Raw genomic sequence first — 18,731 nt, 5'->3', positions numbered from 1 at the left:
TGTTTCCGGTTTCTGCCACTGTGAGGACGTTCCTATCTTATGTCAGCCTGTGGTGGTTTGTCAAGTTATTCAACCAACACTTTGAAGCTGCAGACACTTTTTGTCGTGCCAGTCATATAACGTTAAACTGTAGCCACCGACACAGAGAAGGTACAGTAACTACCTAATGTACTAAACATATTCAGCTAGTTAGATAAGCTACCGGTTGAAACTTGCACTGAAGGAAAGTTTAAGATAGCTTTTTGGCTATGTTTTAATATTTAGCTGCATATATTCAGGCTGTGTTGGCATTAACCACCTTTTAAGAACATGAGGTAACTAAAGTTTGTGTTAGCTGTGTACAGCGACTTGCTCCGCCACTCTGGGAGGAACGTGGAGCAGGCGGTGTGAAAAACACGCGAGTGTATTCATGTTCATCAATTTGTCTGGCTGTAGATGAGATTACCACGGCGGTTCCTCGCGCTGCATACAGCGCCTGTAAGGAGGGCATCCTTCGTCCCCGCATGCAGCAAAACAGACGCCAACTCCCTGCAGCTGCTGCAGGACTTTGTGTCCAGAGCAAGTCGCCTGTTTGTTATCAGCGGAGCTGGACTCTCCACCGAGTCAGGGATCCCCGACTATCGTTCAGAAGGTGTCGGGCTGTATGCTCGCACAGACAGGCGACCAATGCAGCATGCGGAGTTTGTCCGCAGCGCGAAGTCCCGTCAGCGCTACTGGGCCCGAAACTTTGTCGGGTGGCCGCAGTTCTCCTCCCATCAGCCAAACTCCGCACACCAGGTCCTGCAGCAGTGGGAGCAGAGAGGAAAGCTGCACTGGCTGGTGACACAGAATGTGGATGCTCTCCATTCAAAGGCAGGACAGAAAAGACTGACTGAGCTCCACGGCTGTGCCCACAGGTGAGACAACGCCTGTGGGCATTAATCATGAGCCTGCTCTCGTGGTTCTCGAGATTGTAGTCCTCTCATTTGCTTTATTTTGTCCAGGATTCATTTAAAAGGAAACACAATTCCATATTGGCACATGGTAAGTCATTAGATTTGGTGTAAATACAAATGATAAACATTGCCGGTAGGAAATCAGTTTTCAGTAAAAAAAAATACATCGGAATATTTCACCTAAATGACATAGCTGGTAAATAATAATAATGCATTTTATTTGTAAAGCACTTTTCATTCAGAAAGAATCTCAGTGCTAAATGATACTTCTGGTTTATTTGCTGAGGTTTTTCATGTTGCCAGCCACATGCAGTAGAGGTGATAGCTCAGAGAGACAGATATCTCAATCTGGGAAAAAAACATTTAAATAATCTACTTCTATTGATGCCACTAGGGGTAAGAGAGATGTGTTTTTTTCATTTGGGTGAACTGACCCTTTAAGTCACCTTAAAGATGAATTATTAGTGTTCGTATATGAGTCCTTAGGGTGATGTGTCTTGGCTGTGGTGCCATCTCGGCGAGGGAGGAGCTGCAGACGCGATTCGTAGCACTAAACCCGGACTGGAGTGTGCAGACGGGCGGCGTGGCGCCGGATGGTGATGTCTTCATAGAGGACGAGCAGGTCCTCAACTTCAGAGTCCCCTCGTGTGAGAACTGTGGAGGGATACTGAAGCCTGAGGTCACGTTTTTCGGTGACACTGTGAACAAAGCTACAGTACAGTTTGTGCACGACAGACTGCGGGAGTCGGATGCGGTACTCGTGGTGGGGTCATCATTACAGGTAGGTTTTAGAAAGTGTACCAGGCACTTTGGTCAAAATAACACTTAGTTTACAACACATCTTGTACTTGTGTAAGTAATTGTGTCCTTCTGTTATTCACAAGGTTTATTCAGGATACAGGTTTTTACTGGCAGCTGGTGATCGGAAAATGTCAGTTGCCATCGTGAACATTGGGTCCACGAGGGCTGACCACCTGGCTAAGCTAAAAGTGAGAGGCCGCTGTGGTGAAGTGCTGTCCATCATCCAATCTCTCTGACTGTCATGATATGATGGTCAAAACTACCTCAGATTTAAACTGGTAAACAAAATCAGGATGAATATCTCGACCGGCACCTTTTTCTTAGCAACATAAAAGTAGCCAGGAGCATCTGGCTCAATGAACAGATATACTCTCACCTATTTTGTGAAACGAGTGTACCTGTCTTGGAAATTCAACTTCTCTTCACACTAGATTGCTGTCAGTTGATCATTATCTTGGTCCAACCTGTACTGTATTTAGAACTGGTGCTGTGGGTTTTGGCATCATATAATATGTGCATATGATCATGCAGCATGTGTGGTTTAGTCTGAAGGCCCAGAGTTGAAAGATGGATGGTTGGGTCCCGTGGTTAGTCTTCAGGCTCTGTTCAATGTTGTGTACTGATGCTGATTTTATTTAGATTAAATGGACTATGAGCAACACTGTATTATATCTTGTTAGTGAAGCAAAACAAGATGTTTTATTGCACAAAGCTAAGTCATGTTGCAGGTGAGACAGAGGGTAATTTGACTGTTTTAGAAACTAATTCAAGTGAGATGATGCAAAATACACTAATCAACTGGTTTTAAGGGTGTGGCTATCCTGGCATGATTTAGTCTCATGTTTTTAAAGTGCTGACACTCGTGTGAACATTTTAAATGTCAACAGAATGGACCTTTTCGCAATGTAACTACAAGTATGAGGCTTGAAATTATAACCTGTGGATCATGTTTGACCTGAAACTGATGCAAATATTTATATTCATAATGTAATGACAAACTCATGCCGTTTTATGAATAAATGTCAAAGCACTTCAGCCATCAAATGTTTATTGTCTGTGTATTGTCTCAACCAGCGCATGTTAAGATACAAACAGCTGTTTAATGTAGAAATAAAGTAAATCCACATTCTTTAACAGTTTATTTAAAGACACATTTGATGTGAGCATCACAAACAGACTGAGGGCAGAGTGACTTTGGATTGACAAAATGTAAGATCCTTGAGGACATGTTGCTGCTTAAATCTTTCTCGTAAACAAAGCCTCCAGTGTTCCAGGTTGGACTGCACTGCTTTTAGCAGAACATCCGGGAAGCTGAAGGAGTACAGACAACATCTGTGACCTGCGGAGTCTGCCTGCCATGTTGCTGAAGCTGTAGTTACGATCAGGGGAGTCATAGACAGACAGTTTTCAAAGCTCTTGGTCTGATCAAACCAGTAAGTGACAGGGAAACCCAACAAAAGACCAAACACCGTGCAAAGGTTCCACTCATCTGACTTCTCTGCAACATAATATGTTTTTTCTGCCTCTTTCAGTTGTTCAAGCCCGCTCAAGAGAAGCAGTAAATCTTGTGTCATGCTCTTTGTCTCTCCTCTGAGCGGGTCAGCGATGGCGGGCTTCTCTAACGTGTGGCAGACATCAATAACCGCTACATTGTTATCATGAAGCAGCTGTTCTACATTTGATCGGACTGTAAGTGTATTAACAATAAGAGTGTTTCCATTTAAATCCAGTGTGAGAAGTGATTTAGACACAAGCTGGGAAGACTGCAAGGAGCTCAAATACTGCTGCACCTGATCTGCACCGGCGCTGTTGCTATCGTATAATAAAGCCGGTTTCAATCCCAAATCAACCGCTGAGATCTGAGCAGCCAGATCCAGACTCTGAGGGACGGAGAGAGATTTTCTACCAGCAGACAAACACTTACGAGCTGCAGCAATAAAGAGCTCCCGAGTGGACATAGCTGGAGAAATCACAGAATATCGGATTTGAGTTATTTCAAAAAAAATATGGGACAAAAACAATAAGAACGGAGACACTAATTCAATGCAATTATTTCTCTTCCGGCCGCCTACAATGACATGAACAAAAATGTTCTCTAGAAAAATTAAGGTGATTTGGGTCACCAGCATGATTTGTTTTCAAAGTCAAACAAAAGTCATTCATTCACAACCCTTGATTCTTCTTTGTTGGTCTAAGACACCTACAAAAGAAAAAAGGGACACAAAGATGCCATCAATTACACACATGCACTTCTTATTTTCAAGATAAATAAAGTTGCTGCAATAAGACACATTTGCTTGGTCAATAGTGAACCACACCTGCCTCTAGCTCTAATAAAAGGAGATGATCTCACCATTATCCAGGTTTAATTGGTGATGTATTTTTAATACGTTATGTCACAGGCTGAGGAGACATCAGGTCAAAATCGGAGAGATTTCTTGCGACCCAAACACCAGCTGCAAACAAGCCCAGGTTGACCAGTAGATTCCTGAAAAATGAGTCACAATTGACAATATTAAAGATTAAAAACAAAGCGAACAAAAACTACATCTACAAGTCAGGTGAAAATAAAAATACTATATACTAGTGGCGGCTGGCAAATAGAGGGCCACGGGGCCTGGCCCCACCCACATTAAGCCCTTAAAGAATTATAATTATATTTTTAAATTATACAAATTGTCAATATTTGTGTTTTGGAGATATGGAATATACCCAGTAATATTTGTAAAATAGGATATCTGCACAAAATATATGCTTTTCCTGCACATCCTCTCTGCCTACAAAGTAAAAATACGTGTTTGATACTTTTTTCTGCATTGAATCATACTGGGATGTTTGCTGAAATTGATTGGATGGCCCTAGCAAAAACAAATTCTACCAGCCGCCACTGCTATATACATATATATCATAGATTGACCAGTGCCGGATTTTTGTGGCAAAATGAATGATCAGTGAAAGTCTAAATAATGAGACCAGATTATGGTTATTATTTTACATGAACAGAAAAACATTCGCATTTACTAGACAGTAACAAAGATGAGAAAGGGATGTGACATGATAAAAAGCCTCCTTAGTGTCAGACCAGGGATGCAGTCACATAGATGTACTGTATGGTCACTATGTGCCAATTTATTTTGTTCTACTCCTATCAAGCACTTTGTTACATGTGTCTGTGAAAAGTGCGATATAAATAAATACATTTAAGAAAACATAGTATGTAGACAAGGTGTCATTTTTTTATATGTGACCAATAATATGTAATGAACAAGACATGTGGTTGTTAAAAATACTCTTTGCAAATGACCCCTTGCATATTTTGGCAAATCTGTACAGCAATTAATTGTTACTTAACGACGACATGTGATATATTCACCGATGACTAATAAACCAGTATTGGTCAATATGTGAAGTCAAGATTATTTATTGTTGTAGTTTTAACGCCACACTTTCCCAAAACTGAAACAATTAATTTCTTGAAACTGGACCTTTTTCCAAGTTAGGGCCAAAATCCAGATTATAGCAGGACTCCCAAAGAGGTCATGCTATAAGTATTTAGCTGTAACGTTAGTGCTGCAGCTCGATCAAATCAATTTACGCGTCGGTTGACAAACACTGACATACACTGGGATTTGGAGATCTCGGAGCAGTTTCGCACTAACCCCGGTTGGTAATCCAGCCTTGATACTTAAGTGCTTTGACTCATCCGTGAGACATTGGACGAGGCAAGGACAAATGTCCCGGAGGCTGTGGGTGCTAACATCAGCTAACGCGGAGAACAACCACACCACACCGTACACACGCATATATTATTCCACATCCGCTCACCTTCTGAAGTCGTTTCTGTCCGTTGCAAACCGACAAGCTGAACCGATCCACTCCATTACACCGGAGGAAGGACCAGTTTTACCGTTTGCTCCGCTCATCTTGCTATCGTGCGTTGTAACGACAGAAGCACTGACAACGAGGGGAACAGACCGGAGGCGGAAGGGTGTTGATGTAACACAAAATACGGAGAGCGATAAAGCTCATAGTTCACGCGTCTTTAACACCAACTCGATTTTCATTACATATCCAAAGATGTCTGCCACCAGGTACCGTCGCTTCCTGAAGCTGTGTGAGGAATGGCCCCGGGACGAGGCCCAGAAAGCTCGGGATTTGGGAACGTTTCTACGACAGAGAGTAGCCACAGCCTTCCGTGAGGGTGAAAACACACAGGTACCTCTTTTACGGTACACAACACACCGAGCTAAGCTAAGTGGATAACTGTGATAAGGCGCTAACTGCCGTCGACCTTGGTGTTGATCGATACACGTGACGACTCTTTGTGATCAATATTATAATCAACAGTACCTATTCACATAACTTTATTGAAAAAGCTCGAAAGGCTGGCATGATGTAGACTATTTCATAATTGGTACAAGTTGTTTATAAGTTTGAGGATAACTTACACTGAAGTAGCTAAGTTAGTTCTTCTTTACTGTATAGTTGTACATTCCCGAATAAAAAGTCGCTCAGCTCTTCGATTTTCAAACAGATGTACTAAACATATTTCATAGTCATTTTTGTTCGTGTTGTGAATGTTTCTATTGTCTTTGTTTCTTTTCTACACACACACATACTACAAATCAAATCAGCTTTGCTTTACATCAACTCTACTTCCAATTGTTCATAGAACAAGTCTCGTTTTTTTAATTCAGTAATTTATAGAATATGATTTTCTTTGACGTCAACAATTTACAGTACAGTAAACAAAAAACAACTTGTTTTTTTGTTGCATTTTTGTAGCATTTTTATAATATTGTTGTTCACTTAGAAAATGTCATTAAAATATCTGAAGTTTTTTAATGAAATCGGTCATATACATATGTATGTCTTTTCATACATATGTATATGGATGTTTCCCATCAGATCTCAGATCCGGAGAAATGTGACCACATGTATGAAAGTTTGGCCCGCATTAATGATAATTTCTACAGACAACGAGTAAGTACAGTAGATTATTCACATATCTTGTGTGCGTTTGTATCTGCTAAATGGATTAGAGATATTTTATTGAATTAATTTGTTGTCCTAAAAAAAATGGAGGACATTATTTGGGGTGCCCATTTCCTTTTAAATGCAACAGATGAAAGATGGATCCTTAAAATACAATACCCCCCAGAGTTTGTAACATGGTGTGTAAATCAGCTTAGGAATAACTTCTTCATGTTTAAGTCTAAAGAAAACCTTGTGACAGTTACATTTGGTCAGACATCATTCACTTTATGATGAGGATATTCAAATACTTTTATAGGATGTACAAAGGTCTCATTAAGTTATGTTAAAAAAGTGCCTCAGTTTACTGTGTACCATCAGAACGAGTATGTGCATCATGTACTGAACACAATGTATTCACTCAGTTGTTAGTGTAAAATGTGTAAAAAGACTTCAATGTTTTTATTGCCAACACATCTCTGTATCTGTTCAGTTCCCTCGTGTAAGAGACACAAGCTTTACTGGAGTTACAGTGGAAGAGTGTAAATTGCTTTTGTCAGGTATGGGCCCCACATTATCACAATTATATGTATGACTATTTATTAAACACACTTTTATTACAGTTCACTTTATTTTCATTGCACAGGAAATCTGCAGCAGATGGACGAGGAAAAAAAGGGTTTGTGGAAGAAGTTAATGGAGAGATTCTCAAAATCACCAGAAGACGTTCCAGAGAAAGCCCCGGAAAAATAACTCTCACTCTTTTCTTTTTCTTTTCTCATTACATATATAGAATTAAAGCTCATTGTTAACTTAAAAACTGTTGTGTTATTATCTATTGTGTTGGTCTTTTCTCAAACTGTTTGTTGTCACTCTGCAGGTGTTAAGTGTCATTTCTAGCTTTTGAAGAATCAAAACACAACTCAATTTAAAGGGATTCCCCACACAAATATAAATTTGACTAAAAATAATTTCCAGATTAAATCTACCTCGACCAGGTTCTGTTTGCGGTAATTGTTTGTTAGTGAGATTATTTTAAGTATGTGTGACATATTTTAATGAAATTGAGTTACATTTACAGCTGTGAGCCATGGACAATGTATTTTTAGTGTTGGGTCTTTTTAAAAGAATTTCTAACAAAATAGGATGCCCTTTAATATTTACATTATTTCACATGCTACAGAATGAGCTAAAAGGAAAAAATAACTGGTCCATTTAATGTCGGCAAATACGACTACTGATCCGACACAGGTAATATCTTTCTCCAATTTAAAATGTGTACACCTGCTGTGACAAAAGGAATGGATTCAATAGTGATGAATTGGATATAAATCTTTATTTTAATTGAGGTTTACTAACACACAACTATTCATAACAAATGCACATAAAATGAGACATTTAGAAAAGGCAAATAATGAAGTTTTACACTTCACTCAAAGCACACCAAGAATTGCATTTATACATCCATATGATAAGGTGATCAATGTGGCTTTTTAGCAGGCATCTATTGAATTTGGGTTACAGATCAGAGGCAGGTTGTCTTATCCTTCCTTAATATACTGCATATGACTAAGCAAACCAGTCTGCTAGACATAAGGCAACACTGTGTCTCCTACTCTTCTTTCTCCTCACGGTTGTCTCTCCATATGCAGTAGTTGAGAGAGGTGGCAAGGCACAGCCAGGTCAGGTAGGGCGCCATCAGCAGTGTTGCAGTTTGGCTGATGGGATACCAAGACACCATGGTGGCTCCAACAGCACCAGTAAGAAGCACAATTTCCATGAGTGCCTACATTGGGCAATGAGAGGGTGTTAAACAGACATGTGAATGTAGGATATAGACTTGTTCTCCCTCAAACTGGTAACCCGGTTTAAAGAAATACCGTTTGTGTGAAACTTACCAGTTTCAGCTTGTGTGCACCAAAGAAGATAGGAGTCCAGGCCCAGTTCAGAGCTAACTGCAGTCCATAAAGTCCCAGTGGAACCTTAGCATCCTGAGTAAAACCTCCCAGCTCTTTCCACACCAGGTAGGAACCATAACTAGATAACAACATTTAAGAAAAAAAAAAAAAGTATTTTAGATTAGGAGGTTGCATCACTGAATAAAAAAAAAAAAGCAGTTGTAGATCCGAGCCTGCATGAGCAAATCACGATTATGCTTACCCCATTCCTGTATACAAACAGGTCCAAGCTACTGGGAATGCTGCATTTGGTGGACGCCATGATGGTTTGCGCAGGGTTGGGTACCAGGTCTTCACCTCTTTGCGTGTGATGTAACCGCCGTACAGCCCTCCTATGTGTGGCAGGGCGGTCATTCCAAGCATGGGGAGCCACATGTTCTGTGATAAGAGCAGGACACATTAGAGCTGTTGTTCCTCTGCTTGGGCTGGGTATCACACCTCAATACTGTGTAGTGCTCAGTATTGAAATATGTGGCTCTACTTTATTCGTAATAATCCATTATTAATAACTTAATAATTTAATTTAAGTATGCTACACATAATGTATGGATGTTGGCTAAAGTAGGTATACCACATACAGTCGTAAAGCTAGATTTATAAAATGTAGAAAATAATTAACAAGCATGGTTCAGTCACGCGACTGCGGTCTACATAATAAGAAGTTACCAAATGCCAAACAGTAAAGCATGCTAGTTTTACGCCAACGTTAATCTGTTATTTCTTACTATTATCTATGAGGAAGGAAAGCACTGAACGACACTTGGTTAGCTCAGTCAATGTTTCAGTCACGCAAAGTTACAGATAAGATGTCATGTAACTTACTGCTGTTATATCGAAAGTAACGTAACTGTTGCGTTATGAGCTGCAACACTTACCGCTCAGTCAGTTGTCAGCTCCTCCGCACAGTATGAAACGCATGTAAATGGTTTTGTCGAACTAACTAATGCTCCACCACGACAATGTGACGTTAGTTTGCTAAACGGTCAGGGCTGCCTTATCAGGGTAACAGACACTCCCCATGCTAACGCTCACACACACGGACATGCGCACAAACACAGACAAACAATGTGACGTCGCAGCCTGTGTACCAACTGATTGGTCGCGAAGACAAACTCAAGCGAGTATTTTGGTAGCCAGCCAAATACTCAAGTGTTATAACGCGAGCTTCCGTGGTGCATTAAAAAGGTTTAAAGATCACGCATCACTACCTGACTTCCTGGCCGTCTTGTTTTTACATAAGTCCTTTTTGCAGACTCCAAAACACACACAACTGGATCCGTGACTGATGAGGCAGTAGCAGAGATTTAAAACCGTCAAGATAGTTGCCCGTAGTATCTCTCATTTTTAGCTTTTGTTCCTATGTGAGGTTAGTTTGTACGGAAAGCTTACTTAGATATTATTATGGCTAGTAACACTTGAAAAACACGTTGAAAATGTTAAAGTAAAGCAATCTTACATACATACAGAGTCTCGTAAAATGGTTACACCATTTGATGCTTCGAAGAGTGGTCGAAGTACTCAGATACTTCTCGTAGGCCTAATACCATAGTCCCAAAATAATTCGAATGATAGTCCTGAAAGTACTGATTCTGCAGAATGGCTATATCAAAGTGTTATGTTAGTAATATAGCATATTATTCTGTTTTATCGCCAACAAATACAAACGCTTTTTTATATTGTAGTTGTGAATATGGAGCCAATGTTATATATAGTATAATGAGTAACAGTATAAAGTAATAGTGCCAAAGTGTAGTGGATGGCCTAAAAAAGTTAATATTTCTCTCTGAAATATAGTAAAGTAAAAGTCGGCCTATAAAATAGCATACAATGGAAATAGCTTACTTGTAAGTATGTCAAAATTGTCCTTGAATAGAGCACATTAGAAATGAGTCAACTAAGGAGTTATTTTGGACAGATGGCAACTTCCAGGGAAGTTCTCCTCTGGTTGCCCAATAACTCAACCCCCTGTAATAATTAGGGACATTTCAGAAGTATTAGCATTGAAATATACCTAAATTAGGCTACCTAAAGTAAAAGTATACAGAACAAAATAATATATCAGTGACTATAATGTGATGCACGTATGTGCTTCCTTTTAATGTTTCAGTTTAAGATTCGACTTATTATTCTTATTATGTATTGCTGGGTGGATTCTTTTTTAAATTATTTTACCATGGGATCAATGCAGTCTTATCTTTCTCAAATTTCATGTGCCTTAATTATTAGTTGATACTATTTTTGTATTATTAATCTGAATCTGCAAAGTAATAACTTGAAAACGTGTGTAATTACACACGTAATGAAATACATGGTGGAGCGGAAGTATAAAGTAGCAGGACATGGAAATACTCAAGTACAGTATGTGTAGGTCTACCTGAAATTGTACTCAAGTACAGTATGCCAGGCTGCCTGTGTCCCACTGTTTCCAGTTGTTACGTTAACCTACCAACCACCTGCTGGCTGTTGCCTCATATTATATGAAAGCGGTATAAATCGTTTCATCCAGCTTCAAGTCAGAAAACTAATTAGCATATTTCCCACAATATCAATCAATTCCTTTCAGCGATTACGGAGAAGAAGAATGTGAAAACATCAAACACAGTGAAAGTCAAAGATAAGTAGGTTTGAGTGGAGGATGGCTTTAATAATACACGGGGAAATAAAGCATTACATTAAAAAACAAAGTTATGCACACACATATGAGGGGAATATTTACAGTAAACTCCCGGGTAGAGATGCTCTCTCTTCCCAGTTCTGTTGTTTGATTGGTTCACCCCTGCTCCCCATCCGTTAGCCAGACGCACCTTTCCTCTGTGGTCCTCCAGCGTTTCTTACCTTCTTGTCGCTCCTCTCAGCCTCGTTGTCTGGCGGTGAACTCTCACCCCAGCTGCTTGGGAAATGTCATACAGGCAGAGAGGCCCGTGCTGCAGTAGGGGGGCGTAAAAGGAGGAAAAAATAACAACATTTTTACTGCTCTCACTGCATCTTTTATCCGCCTCTCTGCCGTGCAACAGCCACATGCCGCATCAAGCCACAGCAGCAGCCGCCGACAACTAATCGCAGTCTTAATGCTTATTTCGCATTAGGGCTAATATAAAAATTAAAAAAAATCCGTGCCAGACATGTGAGTATAGCAAACCATCGCCGCCGTCCTGACTGCTATGTGTTCACGCTATTGTATCTTCTCACCAATGAGAAGAAATGGCCATTGAACCGTGTCGTTGTGCGTTTAGAGTCAGTGTGCTGGTTCCACGGTGGCTGAGCTGGAGTCTCGGCACACTGATGGGGCAGACGAAGCCTCGCTGGCGGCTTGTTTTGGGAGCTCTGCGTCGGCTTCGCTAATTGAGCAAAAGGATGTGATTTTCCTGCTGTAAATAGCCCAGATGGAGGGGAAGTCCGTACAATCAAGGGGTTATATGGCAAGTGTCTAAAAAGTAGCTTAGCTCTTCGTTTTTTTTGTTTTAGTTTTACGTTGACTCAAGGTAGCTGTGAATTGGTGGTGGTGTGGAGTCCAGCCTGGCATCTCCAGTCAGATGTGGAGGCCCAGGTTAGAGTACACATAATGCGGCGGTGTTGATCTGAAATCGGTTTGGAAGGCTATGTGAGGGTGACAAGGAGCCGAAATCACAGGAAAAATCCCCCCCAAAAGGAGATGTTGCTGTGGGGTTTTGTCAAGAGCTCAAAGCACATATGTGTACAATTGTTTGACAATATATTTGTTCTAATAATCCAGTGTTTTCTTTCTTTTCATTCCTGATTTAAAGAAGCACATGCATATTTGGTGATTTACAGTAATAACTTTAAAGGAAACTGTCTGTATTGGGGAAAAAAGCACAGTATTCTTTTAATAATTTTTATTTTTAATCATTTTGACAGATGGGCAGAAACTCAACAGCTCTCAACTGTCACTGTAACGTTGTCACCAAAAAGTAATATTGTTAAATTTTTTGCACGCATGATTTTAAATGTGAGGCTTTTTTGAACATTTTATTTAGACATTGAATAATAGAGAGGCGACGGGAAATGAGAGAGGAAAGAGGAAGGATCACGTGCAGCAGATTTAGGCTGCATATATTTCTGCAAAAAAATATATTTGAGGCTTGCTTGTATCAAAAGTTCTAAACCTAAATGTTGTTGACGGTTTCAGGGGGGAGAACATGATGCTTCTCTTGAAGATGTCAGTCCAACAAACTAACTGGCTTGTGACGACGATGCCCAGTCGAAGATCCTGGGATTGATACGCAAATCCCTTTACGCTGATGGCCTGGACTGAGTAAGACCCTTGTGTGTGCCTGTTCCTTGAAGTTGGATGCTCAGTGTTGTGTTGTCTAAGTTGGATAACTGACATTAAATTGCTGATATTGTTAATGGCAGTGGGTGATGATGTTTGCTTCCATGACAGGTTTCAGCTGGCCTGCTGAAGCTATGGGGAGCTGTTGGAGCTGTCTGTACAGAGACCCCATCCGAGACAATCATCTCACCAAATTTAAGGTAAATAATCTCACATTTACTTTAAATTGAACACATTTATTTGGATCTTTGGGCTGGTAATCACCTGTATATCCACACTAACGCATTTGACAGTGTATGGCAACAATATGCACTTTTTTTCCATGTCATATATTTCTTCTCTCTGTCCTAGGTCACCAATGTGGACGATGAGGGCAACGAGCTGGGCTCTGGGATCATGGAGCTCACCCAGACCGAGCTCATTCTTCACACGCGTAAGAGAGACGCCATCCGGTGGCCGTATCTTTGCCTGCGCCGCTACGGCTACGACTCCAACCTGTTTTCTTTTGAGAGCGGTCGTCGCTGTCAGACTGGGCAGGGTGAGCAACTGTTTCTCTGCTTCAGTGCCAGAGTCATGAATAGAGCTGGGCAATATGGAGAAAAATTAACTAAGACAAAAATAACACTTACTACATTACGATATCCAAAATCTAAGATGATATCTAGTCTCACAATATCAATATGCCAGAATAGATTGCCCAGCCCTAGTCACGATGATGATGTTTTCTATTTTCTAGTTACTTGTTACATGTTAACCATTTGTAAGGTGCTTACTGGGTTTTTTAAAAACTGAAAATATTACGACATGCCACAGTAGGAAAAGCAGGAGTGAATATTAAAATTGATGTTGGCTAAATTCCATATAGCTACGGCACACTGTCCTGACTTACGGGCACACTTTTATAGAACAAAGCACTAATGTTAGTAGTTAGACTTGTGCTTTTCCTACTGTGACAAATCAAAGTAACTGCTGTGAAAACTGAGCATTTGGTGCAAAAACTGCTTGCCATAGTGAAAGATGACTGACACAGTATTACAGTGTCTCACAACATCCCAATGAAAAGTCTGAATCTCTTGTCCTGTTTCACAACCTTTACCATGAGTTCTGCGACGTTGACCCGCAGGAGCACAAAGCAGGCTTTTGTGTACAACAGATTGCTGCAGGGAGGATGTATTTGTGTAGCTTAAATGCAATTGGCAGAAGTGAAAAGCCAACGTTCGTGCTATAAAGAAACTAAGCTATGAGCACAAGTGTACAAAACAAGGTTGTAAATGCAAAGTAATGTTTGGCGTGACAACGTTTAGTATTCTAATTTAGCTACTTGTTACCAACTACCTTTAAGAAATGTAAAAGCTTAAAGATTCTCAAAAAAGGCAAACCAATTTTCAAGTTTGAGGTCTCGTTCCTGTCACACTCTACTACTATGTTGGGTAATACTCGGGTAATTAAAAACTACTTGTCCAACCACATCTACGTTTTGTAGAGAAAGCCTGTCTTCATGAAGAGGTGAGACCTGATTTAAATACAGAAGTAACCGCACATTTTTAGACCGTCCCTCTGGGAGGACATTCATAATGTTGTATTTGACCATTCGCTTAGTTTGAAGGTAATACTTGTGTCAAGAATAAAAAGAAGTTAAGAAAGAAGTTAAAAACCTGGCTCCTACCTCATCTCTGCACAGCTGGCCGATCACTGCATGAAGTCGGTGTGAATATCGGATTTTTAATCTTCCAGAAAATGGTCGCACACATCCCCCCTAATGTAAAGTCCATAAGGTGTGGGAGGAAGGGTTTTCCAAAGCTGTTCAACCATCGAATAAGCAGTTCTAACAGAATATACGGGCTCCTCTAACACGGAGAAGGGACATTTTTTATTTCACAAGAGTTACACATCGCTCGTGTTTACCATGTAGTGTTACTGGAGAGGAGCATGGGTGGATTACTGAATGGGCCTACCAGGTCCAGGGGCCCAAGAGCTCAGGGGCCCCCAAAAAGCTTATTTGTCATTTCAATACCAGAACGCTAAAAATTCCTACTGAAAAACTGAAGAAGTAATCCTTCACTTTGAAGATAACAAGAAAAATAACATCATGATACATTTGAAGTATTCATCCCCTCAGTTTTATCTACAGGACCTTTTAAGGGTGGTGTTATGTGTTAATGTGTAGTTGTGCTATAATGGTTAAGGGAGCTGTCGGTGGGGGGGGGGGGCTGGGGGGACTAATTGTAACTAACAATGTTGTTAATTTGTCGGTTTGATTAGGAATCTTTGCATTCAAGTGTTCCCGGGCAGAAGAGATCTTCAATCTGCTTCAGGAGCTGATGCAATGTAACAGCATCAACGTGGTGGAAGAGTCTATGATGATGAGTCGCAGTGGTCACACACCAGAGATGGAAATGTCTCGCACACCACAGACTCCCAACAGTGAGTCACACACACACACACACACACACACACACACACACACACACACACACACACACACACACACACACACACACACACACACGCACACACACAAAAAGAAAAAAAAACAGGTTTTTACATTTGGGTTGGGGCCACCGGATTCAACCCTGGGTCACACGTGGAGAACACATGAAAACTCCGAACCAGAGTCCTGCCGAGCTCTGGCACGCGTGCAAGCAGTAGAGAGAGGGGGTAGGCGGCAGTGACGTCGTTTTCCAGGCAAACTTGAGCACGGCCGCGAGCAGCCGCGTCAATATGTGGCGGGACCCAACAAAAATACTGGTGGTGCCTGGTGCCACTGCCTTCCACTGGTCTACACCCTGTCTAACAAGCCTGGTGGAAGTCACTTCTATATATAATCATCTCTGAGGTGTATATATACACCTATAGATATATATATACACACACACACACACACGCAAAGAAAAGCTAATTATACAGTTGAGATTCATTGTAAAACTTGCATGCAGTAATAGAGCAGTACATTTGGAAGATTATTTGAGTTATTAATAGACTCTGAGTCACAGGTACAAAGGTATCCAAATACACATATGGCTAGTTAGGGCTGGGTGAAAAGTTGCTATTATGCTTCTCATATCCAGCTGAAAACTTGTGGCTCAAAGCTCACCTATTTTAAATGAATATTAAGTTGAATCGTACCCGGAACAGTATCAAATTCAGATTTTGTTTATAAAATGAGACTCAAAAGCCATTGCCAGGAAGCTATACTGATGTGATCCGTCGCATTCAGAGCATCTAAATAGAGTCTTAAGACAAAAAACTAAGTAAAGCGTGTAAACAGTCGGGCTAGAATTAGTAGACTGATGTCATTTACAATTACATTGGTGTCAGAATTATTGATTTTATTATTATTTCTTTTATAGAACATGATCATTATTGTTAATGAAGTAAAGTATTTTTTCAGTTAAAAGATTGGCATGGAAACTGAGACTGTATGCAATAAGTTAATGAATGATTGATGCCACTTGGCATATGTGACCAACCTGATGGAAATATTTGGGGATTAAACACCCTATATTGTTTCAATTGAGAGACTTGTTTTTATTTTCAACTTTCTGTAGCCACAATTAATCTTTTTAACCATGTCATGGTTTGGCTACATTTATGAAGAAAAAAACATTTGAATAATAATTCTTGAAATTACAATAAATTGTAAACAAAAGAACTGGAGTGTAGATGACAAAATACATTGATTGGAAGACTTCTTCAAGACAACTTCTCTGTGCCTTTTTTTACTATAAAAGCTTGATAGTTGATACGATTCATAACACATCATTTTCTCTGAGCATGTTTGTTGATCTACCAGATCAAAAAAGCCATCTTGCATTTAATTTCCCTGTGCATTCATATTGTCATACAAATGTGTGTTTGCAGCTCCAGCGTTCCCTGTCCAGGCTTTTCCCAATGGATACCCTGGTTATCCAATCAGAGGAGACTCCTCCCAACCATCTCTTGCTGATGATCATGGACATAGCCTCATGGGTTTGGACGACCAGGTAAGACTGATTCATGTTGCTTACAGTTCACTGTATCTGTGCTAGTTCACAGTGTGACTCTATTTTTGTTATCCCCAACAGACCCACACCTATGTAAATACTGTTAGTATGGAGGGGGATCTCTCGATGCGTCACTGTGTGCACTCCCTGCCTGAGGTACGGCCCGGCTCTTTCCCTGAAACAACACGAGGAGCCATGCCTGTCGGGGGTCAAGGAAATCTCCCGTCAAACCTGCGGTGCTGTCCCCTGGAGGAGCATAATGATCCTCAGGTGTTCTTACAGCCGTCCTCGCAGGAGGTCAAATTCATGCTTGGCCCAACTCCGGCACAACGCCATCTCCTGGAGAGAGAGAGGGAGAGGCATGGGCACAATCCTCACAATCTTCAACCAGTAGACGGTGCAACAGGCTCAGAGACGGAGGTGGACGAGCCCTCTGTGCACCTCTGCAACTCTCACTCCTATCACCATTTCCATCACCACGCGCATCGGCACCCGGGCCTTGAGCACCCGGGCAGCTGCCAGAGTGGCGAACTCACCTACGAGAACATCAACGGGCTGAGGAGTGGCCGCAAGCAGCGGCTGAGTCCCAGCAGCGTGTCGCAGTCTCTGGGTTCAAGCAGCAGCAGCAGCACTGGGGACAGTCACACCCATTCCCTCCTGCACCCACACGCCCTTGGCCCGTCTTCTCTACCCACGCAGGGCTACGCCTGCGAGAGGGGCATGGTTGGAGGTCATCGTCGGACCGCTCTGCTTAACTACGAGAACCTGCCCTCTTTGCCGCCGGTGTGGGAGTACAGTGCTCTGCAGCGGGACGACGAACAGGAAGAGGAAGATGATGAGCAGGATGAGGAGGAATACGAGGAAGAGGAGGAAGACTTTGATGAGTATGAGTTCTCAGAGGGCCCTGGGACACCCAACGGGTATCACCAGGATGGTCGGGGCATCCATAGAGAAGCCCTGCAGAACTATGTCAACACAGAGCAGGTCCAGCCCCGGCTCCGACACGCCTGCCCCCCGCATCCACGGCCCTGTCAGCCAGACAGAGGGGGGCAAATATTTAGCTTTGATTTCCGCAGACGATCAAGGTCAGGGGTCGGAGGCTGTGAGCACGGCCACAGTCCTCCATCCCGGCAGCTGAATTACATCCAGGTGGACCTAGAGGGAGAACCACCCTGCCAAGCCCTCAGCAGCGGGGGTGCCCAGACCCAGCCACAGCACCAGCGCCTACCACCCAAAAAATGTGGCCCACAGGCACCCCGGCGCAGTGAATGCTACGCAGTCATCGACCTAAAGAAGACCGCTGCCATGTCCAACCTGCAGAAAGCTCTGCCCATGGATGATGGGACTTCCAGAAAGACTCGCCACAACAGCACAGACCTGCCTCTGTAAACGGTGTTCAAACTGAAAAGAAATGATGAAGACAGACGAAGGCTTATCCTCATCTTAGCACACTGGACCCTTCACTGTCATCCATCCATTCAACTGTCGGGCTGACTAATACAGTACAGGTACCTAATTAGAAACTTACTGAAATCTATCTGTGCGTATAAAAGGAAATGAGAAATCTCTGAAGAGAATTTGCCATTTTATTCTGTGTTATTTATTAGATTTGCAGTGTTTTCTGCACATATGTTTGCTGTATATATATATTTATATATATATAAGCATAAAATCATAGATATGTGTGTATATGTATGTATATGTGTGTGTATATATATATATATATATATATATATATATATATATATATATATATATATATACACGTGTGAGATTTTATGCTTAGCTA

At 41.4% G+C, this 18,731-nt stretch overlaps 5 protein-coding genes across 7 annotated transcripts; 3 read left to right on the top strand and 2 right to left on the bottom strand.

Moving 5' to 3' along the window:
- The first annotated feature begins 32 nt into the window (after window positions 1–32).
- Window positions 33–2,771, top strand: sirt4 (sirtuin 4). The gene is made up of 4 exons (XM_034533162.1): window positions 33–150; window positions 436–896; window positions 1,422–1,716; window positions 1,820–2,771. Exons 2-4 carry the CDS (start codon window positions 436–438, stop codon window positions 1,970–1,972), a joined length of 909 nt encoding a protein of 302 aa, XP_034389053.1. The 5' UTR covers window positions 33–150; the 3' UTR covers window positions 1,973–2,771.
- A 90-nt stretch (window positions 2,772–2,861) lies between these two features.
- On the bottom strand, window positions 2,862–5,729 carry tomm6 (translocase of outer mitochondrial membrane 6 homolog (yeast)). 2 transcript variants are annotated; one of them, XM_034533161.1, is made up of 3 exons: window positions 5,562–5,729; window positions 4,090–4,224; window positions 2,862–3,936 (listed from the first exon to the last, which is right to left on the bottom strand). In XM_034533161.1, exons 1-2 carry the CDS (start codon window positions 5,657–5,659, stop codon window positions 4,128–4,130), a joined length of 195 nt encoding a protein of 64 aa, XP_034389052.1. In that variant the 5' UTR covers window positions 5,660–5,729; the 3' UTR covers window positions 2,862–3,936; window positions 4,090–4,127. The 2 variants fall into 2 exon arrangements, with proteins under 2 accessions (XP_034389052.1, XP_034389051.1); XM_034533160.1 differs by lacking the exon at window positions 5,562–5,729 and having other exon boundaries at window positions 4,090–4,206.
- A 6-nt stretch (window positions 5,730–5,735) lies between these two features.
- Window positions 5,736–7,530, top strand: LOC117731039 (ubiquinol-cytochrome-c reductase complex assembly factor 2). The gene is made up of 4 exons (XM_034533163.1): window positions 5,736–5,951; window positions 6,645–6,719; window positions 7,204–7,270; window positions 7,357–7,530. Exons 1-4 carry the CDS (start codon window positions 5,814–5,816, stop codon window positions 7,461–7,463), a joined length of 387 nt encoding a protein of 128 aa, XP_034389054.1. The 5' UTR covers window positions 5,736–5,813; the 3' UTR covers window positions 7,464–7,530.
- A 499-nt stretch (window positions 7,531–8,029) lies between these two features.
- tspo (translocator protein) lies at window positions 8,030–9,711 on the bottom strand. Its single transcript, XM_034532711.1, has 4 exons — window positions 9,544–9,711; window positions 8,871–9,046; window positions 8,609–8,747; window positions 8,030–8,496 (listed from the first exon to the last, which is right to left on the bottom strand). The coding sequence occupies exons 2-4, from the start codon at window positions 9,041–9,043 to the stop codon at window positions 8,323–8,325; spliced, it is 486 nt and encodes a 161-aa protein (XP_034388602.1). The 5' UTR covers window positions 9,044–9,046; window positions 9,544–9,711; the 3' UTR covers window positions 8,030–8,322.
- A 1,871-nt stretch (window positions 9,712–11,582) lies between these two features.
- frs3 (fibroblast growth factor receptor substrate 3) lies at window positions 11,583–18,525 on the top strand. 2 transcript variants are annotated; one of them, XM_034533124.1, is made up of 7 exons: window positions 11,583–11,792; window positions 12,816–12,952; window positions 13,071–13,159; window positions 13,311–13,497; window positions 15,222–15,383; window positions 16,821–16,942; window positions 17,024–18,525. In XM_034533124.1, exons 3-7 carry the CDS (start codon window positions 13,094–13,096, stop codon window positions 18,329–18,331), a joined length of 1,845 nt encoding a protein of 614 aa, XP_034389015.1. In that variant the 5' UTR covers window positions 11,583–11,792; window positions 12,816–12,952; window positions 13,071–13,093; the 3' UTR covers window positions 18,332–18,525. The 2 variants fall into 2 exon arrangements, with proteins under 2 accessions (XP_034389015.1, XP_034389014.1); XM_034533123.1 differs by lacking the exons at window positions 11,583–11,792; window positions 12,816–12,952 and having other exon boundaries at window positions 13,008–13,159.
- Window positions 18,526–18,731: the final 206 nt, after the last annotated feature.

This window comes from Cyclopterus lumpus, chromosome 5 (genome assembly GCF_009769545.1).
Source record: "Cyclopterus lumpus isolate fCycLum1 chromosome 5, fCycLum1.pri, whole genome shotgun sequence".
Taxonomy (NCBI): domain Eukaryota; kingdom Metazoa; phylum Chordata; class Actinopteri; order Perciformes; family Cyclopteridae; genus Cyclopterus; species Cyclopterus lumpus.
The sequence above is the reverse complement of the archived record's forward strand: the minus strand, read 5'-3'. Positions and strand labels throughout refer to the sequence as shown.

What these genes read in the sequence shown, in the direction of transcription:
- sirt4 (XM_034533162.1), top strand. Translation starts at nt 436, where the DNA reads ATGAGATTACCACGGCGGTTCCTCGCGCTGCATACAGCGCCTGTAAGG. An exon ending in CTCCACGGCTGTGCCCACAG is followed by an intron (nt 897 to 1,421) that starts GTGAGACAACGC and finishes ATGAGTCCTTAG; the next exon opens with GGTGATGTGTCTTGGCTGTG. An exon ending in TGGTGGGGTCATCATTACAG is followed by an intron (nt 1,717 to 1,819) that starts GTAGGTTTTAGA and finishes GTTATTCACAAG; the next exon opens with GTTTATTCAGGATACAGGTT.
- tomm6 (XM_034533160.1), bottom strand. Translation starts at nt 3,865, where the DNA reads ATGCTGGTGACCCAAATCACCTTAATTTTTCTAGAGAACATTTTTGTT.
- LOC117731039 (XM_034533163.1), top strand. Translation starts at nt 5,814, where the DNA reads ATGTCTGCCACCAGGTACCGTCGCTTCCTGAAGCTGTGTGAGGAATGG. An exon ending in GTGAGGGTGAAAACACACAG is followed by an intron (nt 5,952 to 6,644) that starts GTACCTCTTTTA and finishes GTTTCCCATCAG; the next exon opens with ATCTCAGATCCGGAGAAATG. An exon ending in GTGTAAATTGCTTTTGTCAG is followed by an intron (nt 7,271 to 7,356) that starts GTATGGGCCCCA and finishes TTCATTGCACAG; the next exon opens with GAAATCTGCAGCAGATGGAC.
- tspo (XM_034532711.1), bottom strand. Translation starts at nt 9,043, where the DNA reads ATGTGGCTCCCCATGCTTGGAATGACCGCCCTGCCACACATAGGAGGG. An exon ending in TGTTTGTATACAGGAATGGG is followed by an intron (nt 8,748 to 8,870) that starts GTAAGCATAATC and finishes GTTGTTATCTAG; the next exon opens with TTATGGTTCCTACCTGGTGT. An exon ending in GTGCACACAAGCTGAAACTG is followed by an intron (nt 8,497 to 8,608) that starts GTAAGTTTCACA and finishes TGCCCAATGTAG; the next exon opens with GCACTCATGGAAATTGTGCT.
- frs3 (XM_034533123.1), top strand. Translation starts at nt 13,049, where the DNA reads ATGATGTTTGCTTCCATGACAGGTTTCAGCTGGCCTGCTGAAGCTATG. An exon ending in TCGCTGTCAGACTGGGCAGG is followed by an intron (nt 13,498 to 15,221) that starts GTGAGCAACTGT and finishes CGGTTTGATTAG; the next exon opens with GAATCTTTGCATTCAAGTGT. An exon ending in TCATGGGTTTGGACGACCAG is followed by an intron (nt 16,943 to 17,023) that starts GTAAGACTGATT and finishes TATCCCCAACAG; the next exon opens with ACCCACACCTATGTAAATAC.